At 44.9% G+C, this 5,865-nt stretch overlaps 1 protein-coding gene across 1 annotated transcript; it reads right to left on the bottom strand.

Moving 5' to 3' along the window:
* Positions 1–1,418: 1,418 nt before the first annotated feature.
* Positions 1,419–5,853, bottom strand: LOC106533686 (scavenger receptor cysteine-rich type 1 protein M130). The gene is made up of 4 exons (XM_014030111.1): positions 5,731–5,853; positions 2,439–2,462; positions 2,155–2,361; positions 1,419–1,971 (listed from the first exon to the last, which is right to left on the bottom strand). Exons 1-4 carry the CDS (start codon positions 5,774–5,776, stop codon positions 1,601–1,603), a joined length of 648 nt encoding a protein of 215 aa, XP_013885565.1. The 5' UTR covers positions 5,777–5,853; the 3' UTR covers positions 1,419–1,600.
* Between the last annotated feature and the right edge of the window lie 12 nt (positions 5,854–5,865).

A 5,865-nucleotide genomic window follows, 5' to 3' on the forward strand; every position in this document is an offset into this window, starting at 1 on the left:
TGTAGAGTCCTGACCTGTAGATGAGTGTAAACTGTAGAGTCCTGACCTGTGGATGAGTGTAAACTGTAGAGTCCTGACCTGTAGATGAGTGTAAACTGTAGAGTCCTGACCTGTAGATGAGTGTAAACAGTAGAGTCCTGGCCTATAGATGAGTGTAAACTGCAGAGTCCTGGCCTGATGATGTTGCTCTTCTGTGCTGGCTCATTCTATGGAACAATGGTTGCTTTGTTTCTCTGATGTATAACTGATCACAGTCTTCCTGACACTTAACAGCATACACAATATTACTCTGTTTGTGCCAGGGGACCGGATCTTTGGAGCAAACCAATCTTTATCATAATGTGTTCTGGGGTTTTAAAGCCAGTGGGTCGTCATGTTTAGAGAATAAACGTCTCAGTTTCTCTAAACGTCTGCAATGTAAAGGACATCTGAGCTCTTTTTCCCACCTCCTCCATGTACAGGTTTGCAACAATAGGGTAAACTGGGTTGCCCATAGCACACCCTTGTTTCTGCCTATAGTATTGACCCCATATGTGAAGTAGGTTGACTCCAGGCACAGTTTCAGGAGTTAGCACAGTTGTTCTGTGGAAAGAGTGGTTCTGCTGCTGAGAGTGGTGTCTGATTTTAATCTTACACAGACCACATCCACCGCCTTATCAACAGGAACGCACGTRAAGAGTGATGTGACATCAAAGGAGACCATAGTTTCATCTGTCTCCATGATGACATCCCTCACTTTGTTCACAATGTCCATGGTGTTCTGTATGTGATGATCTGAAATGCCAACTAATGGACCAAGTACTGACGCTAGATATTTGGAAACGTAAGTGACAGAGTTAATCATGCTAACAATAGGTCTTACCGGTACATCCTGTTTGTGAATTTTGGGTARACCATACAGACTAGGAGTGGCCTCACCTGGGTACAATGTGTGGTACAGAATGCGGTTAATAGCCTTGTCCTGCTCTAACTTTTTCRGGCACTCTATCAWCTTCTTCCTGGATCTCTYTTCAGTGGCTCGTATGTGGTTGTGTCACTAAGGAGTGTCATAACCTTTTCATGGTAGTCTTTCTGGTTCAAAATCACTGTGCACCCTCCTTTGTCTGCTGGGTGGATGATGATGTTCTTGTCCTTGCTGAGGGTGGTCAGAGGGTCATTCTCCTCTCTGCTGAGAAGAACCCGTCCAGAGGACCTACTTTTTTTTTTATCCAAAAGTTGGTCTCCTCTTCATTGAGTAATCCTAGTTTATGATCACACTTTGGTGTATATAAGTCAAATCATGACCCTCTATGAACAATAGAGCTAATCAAGCCTATTGTTAGGCGATGGTCCTCTTTTACATATGACTAACCTGTTTGTCCATGTGGAGGCAGTGCTTATAAGGCTGAGTTCACCTGAAACTCATCAGACTGAAGAAGTCTCTTGGAGGAGAGACGAAACGTTTCACTAAAGAAGAACCATCCAGAGGACCTACTGATTTTTCTTTTTGATATGTCTGATTTCTAACTGGGTGAATAAATGATGGATCAGTAGGCCTATCTGACCTGGTGCCTCCAACAGTGTAGCAGAGTGCAGAACCAGTATCACCTTGTTTTTCCCTTCATTTMATTCTACAACWTGACAAGATAAATATAAACTGTAGTTCTTTACTGTGAAACATTTCTTTACCTGAACAGACAAGTCCAACAGCKTTACCAGAATAATTTCTAATAGAATCGCCACAGTCCAAAAGTGCAGCTTCGTTGCCTTTACAGTGGAACTCTCTGCTCCAGGTTGGAGCCTCTGGTTCTCCATAGAGYRCCCCCTGAAGGACTGAAGGAGGACCACAGCCCAGCTCCCTGCAGACCACCTCTGCATCCTGCTGGTCAAAACCATCTTCACTCACTGAGGACCAGGACCGAGTCAACTGGTCAGACCTGACCTCCAGTCTGCCTGAGCACAGACCAGTCCTATTCACCAGTCTGACTGAGTCTGGACAGAGAGAGGAGAGGAGCAGCAGGTTAAAGTTCATCAGAAGGCCTGTGGGACACAGATGGTCTCATTTGGACCAGTTTACAAGGGTCCACTGATAGGTCCCTCTGCAGCACAACAAACATTTTTTCTGTTACTTTAAGATTGAGAAGATTGACTTCAAGATGATGTCACTGACACAACCTGAACAGATGATGTAGACAGAGGAAATCCAATATCTTCGCAGAGACACCACAGATCCACAGTCCAGCTGTCTGCACAGCTCCGCTGCTGAGGTCAGGGTCCAGTTAAGTTCATTGTCTTCCACCTCTCTCCAGATTCCCTGATCCTTCATCTCCAGTCTTCCTCCACAGCTGCTGGTCCCGTCCACCAGTCTGACCTCAGACACCACTGAAGCAACAAGATGAAGATGTGGAATAAAAACAAATGACGCTGAATGATTTTGTGGGATTTTTCTCTGGATTTACCTGCTGTGTGTTCAGCCCAGAGTCCTGAGGAGAAATCAGAGGAAACATGAAAAACATTTTCAGCTCTGGATCCAAGAAACCAGAGATTCTGGATTCATCATCAATGTTCTTTCAGGTTTGCATTTTCAAATGATTAAAGGAGACCTATTTGTGCAAAATTCACTTTTTAAAATGTTTTTATGCTTCAGACTGGATCTATACTAGCCTGGTAAAAACCAGACCCTTGTCCTTCACTTTGCTTCGTTCGAGGGTCTGGACTCGCGACTATAGAGAAGCGATTCATGCAGGAGGCGTGGCCTCTGCTGAAGTGYYGCTGTGAAGGAGGCTAAGCAAAGAAGCTAACTGGAAATCGCGTGTGCTGTAAACAACTCTGCAGAGAGGAGAGAAGTACCGAGCCGAACGAGACGACTGTAAATGAGAGCTGCTGCTTTGTCAGACAAATTTATTTTAATTTGGAAGCCTTATCAACACAGACTGATTCATTCACTTCCTCCACTGCCGTATGCTAAAATAACTAGCAGACACTGTGCAGAAAATCAACGTTGTTCAAAACTCCTTCTTCTGTTTGTTGAGTGGTCCAGGTAAAATAAACTGTAAGCAGACACTGCGCAGAAAATCGACGTTCTGTTCTCTGATTGGTCCGGCTAAAAATCTGCCAGAGAAATCCTTGTTTATGGAGAAATGCCAGACGGAGCAGWGAAGGAAACTAGAATTGAGCAGAACTACGTAAGAAGGCAAGAGCCAGGCTAGGTCTATGCTGCTTCCAGAAACAGTCCAAGTGCAAAAACAATGCTCCCAGTTGTTTTTTGACAATATATAAATGTTTTTTTTTTTAGTGTCAGCAAACAAGCAGTTTCCAAAACCTGGGGATAGTGACGTCACAATCCCAGTGATCTAGCAACGCCAAGGTGAGCCCAGTCCTTCACCTGGTAACCCAAGCAGAGACTCCGCCCACTTCTTCACAACACTACTGCATGAGTTCTGCTGTTTTTACAACAGTCCTGGAGAACAGAGATGTGTGGCTTAATTTARTTTTTAGTTTTATTTTTGATGGCAATGTTCTAGCAATAATCACAAAGAAAGTTGTRGTTTGTGTAAATAATTTCACCWTGGTCTACTTTAGAAACTACTATCAGCAGGATTTACCCAAAGACTTTCAGCTGAAGGAAACTTCTGTCCCAATTGTTCCTCACAAATCTGCAGATGATGACGGTGAGTGATGTGTTGTGTGTTTGGTGTTGCCGTTCAGYGTGAACAAAATTTGTTATTTAGCACAAACTGACCGTGCTGCTGGGATCGACTACCGAGGAGGTGAGCTGCTTCGCCTTTCCCCCCTCCGCCTGGGGAAACCGTGACAATGATCTGTGCTCCTCATTTTGCCCCTGTGCTGTCTGTTCTGTGGAGCATGAATCCCCTTCCCCCTCCCACCACTCCGGCCTGGGGAAGCGTGTTTGCCTCTCCTGGYACTGACACTCTCCCCTGGGGTGGCCACACAGAGTGGTGCGCGTCGCCTTCAACCGATCCGGCTGCACGCAGTGCGGCCACCCCAGGGCTCAGGAAAGACTGGAGTGTCTGACCRAAGTCAGGCGCCTTTTTGCTGGGGAGGCCAACATGAGTCATTCATCAATGAAGACGAACAGGTCAAGGTCCGCGACTAGCAGCCTGGAGACTCCCACACCACAGTGCTGGTGCCACGGAGGCCTCCAGGCTGCGAGTCGCGCACCTTGACCACCCCTCGGTTCGTCTTCGCCAACTTAAAGGGCCTGTGACATCAATTTTTTGTGATAAACATGGATGCATTTTTGGAAAGATAACAATGGTTGCATATTGCAAAACAAATTTCATGCTGCTGAGATGAACAGTTGTTGAGATATTTGCAGTGGAAGTAACAGGAAGTGATGTCAAAGGGGAATGTCTGAATGTAAACAGAGCAGTGTTACAACACACACAGATGTTTCTTTAGATTGTTTTGAGTCTCTATCAAAGAGAGGTGAAGAAAAGATAAAGTTTAAATAATTTTGTTTTAATGAGTTCCCCTTTGGTGTCACTTCCTGTTTCACTTTGGCTGATCCAAATTCAAAAGAAAACAGGCCAGTGATGTGACAAAATGGGTAAAATAATCTGTACTATGCCAATTTTCTTAAGCATAAAGATGTTTTCTTTGACTTTTTGTATTTGAAGGATAGGCTTGTCACAGGCACTTTAAGGAATCGGCGAAGGATGCGCGTTGGCCTCTCCGGCTGTGGCAGGATGCCAGGAGAGGATTCACAGACTGCTGTGTGTCCAGCAGGTGTCAGCAACATTTAAACACAGAGCTTCATGTCTGCARCAGTAACTCAATGTTAATGAACTCATATGTCTCTGCAGGAACTTACAGATGTTTTATGATTGTTGTCTGGTTTGACAGACTGTCAGAGCTGTTGTGTTTTGATGATTTGTTTGTTTTTACGTTAAGAAGAACTCATGCTACAGCGTTTTGTCCGCTGGAACACAAATTGACTGTCAGAACTTTACAGCGCTGGGTGAAACATCTCCCACAGGTCAGAAGAGACGGGACAGGAAAATAAACACAAAGATTATCATCCCATACATCACTGGAGAATACCTTAGAAGAATGTTCTCCAGACAGAACATCTGAAAACTAACAGGACCGGGCCCAAAGTGAGCAGAGTGAGGTCAGTGCAGGGGGAGGGTTCAGAGACCCCCACAGACACAGAGGAGCAGCTCAACTCAGCTGGACACCTACACCTCAAGGACAAAGGAGACACTGCTGAGGACAGGTCATTCCACAGAGAAGACAGATGGTTTTTATTTTATATTTTTGTGGGGGTGGAAATCATCTATGTCAAACAAGAAGAACCAACTTTAAACAGAGGAAGTGGTCTTAGACCAAACACTGAGCCTGATACCCAGTCAGTCAGTTTCCCTCTAACACACCTTTACGAGACCGAAACAGGTCTTTGTGAGCCAGGCAACCAAAGACCACTGGCTAAAAAGACCCTAACAACTCTCTGTAGTTAAATGTGTGTAACTCAATCTGCATGTGTGTTTAAGTTACACACAGTTTCACAAACAGTTGAAAAAAAGGAAAACTTCATTGAAGGAACAAGTCCGTGTTGGGTGGCAAAACCTCTTCAGTCCAGTTGTTTGTCTGTATTTATCATGTCTTTGAGAAGCTACACCTGCTAAGTTATTAATACAAAACATCACCTTTGTCTAAAAAGGTTTGGAAAAAACAAGTGAACATCAGGTTAGAGTGATCAGGTAAGACCTGATGATGAGAGAGCCCTACCTGAGCTGCAGACAGACAGAAACACCATCAATGCTGTGAGATCCATGTCCCCTCTGACTGGTCTCAGCTCCTGTCCCCTCTGACTGGTCTCAGCTCCTGTCCCCTCTGACTGGTCTCAGCTCCTGTCCCCTCTGA

The sequence above is a fragment of the Austrofundulus limnaeus genome, unplaced genomic scaffold (assembly GCF_001266775.1).
Source record: "Austrofundulus limnaeus strain Quisiro unplaced genomic scaffold, Austrofundulus_limnaeus-1.0 Scaffold1000, whole genome shotgun sequence".
Lineage (NCBI taxonomy): Eukaryota > Metazoa > Chordata > Actinopteri > Cyprinodontiformes > Rivulidae > Austrofundulus > Austrofundulus limnaeus.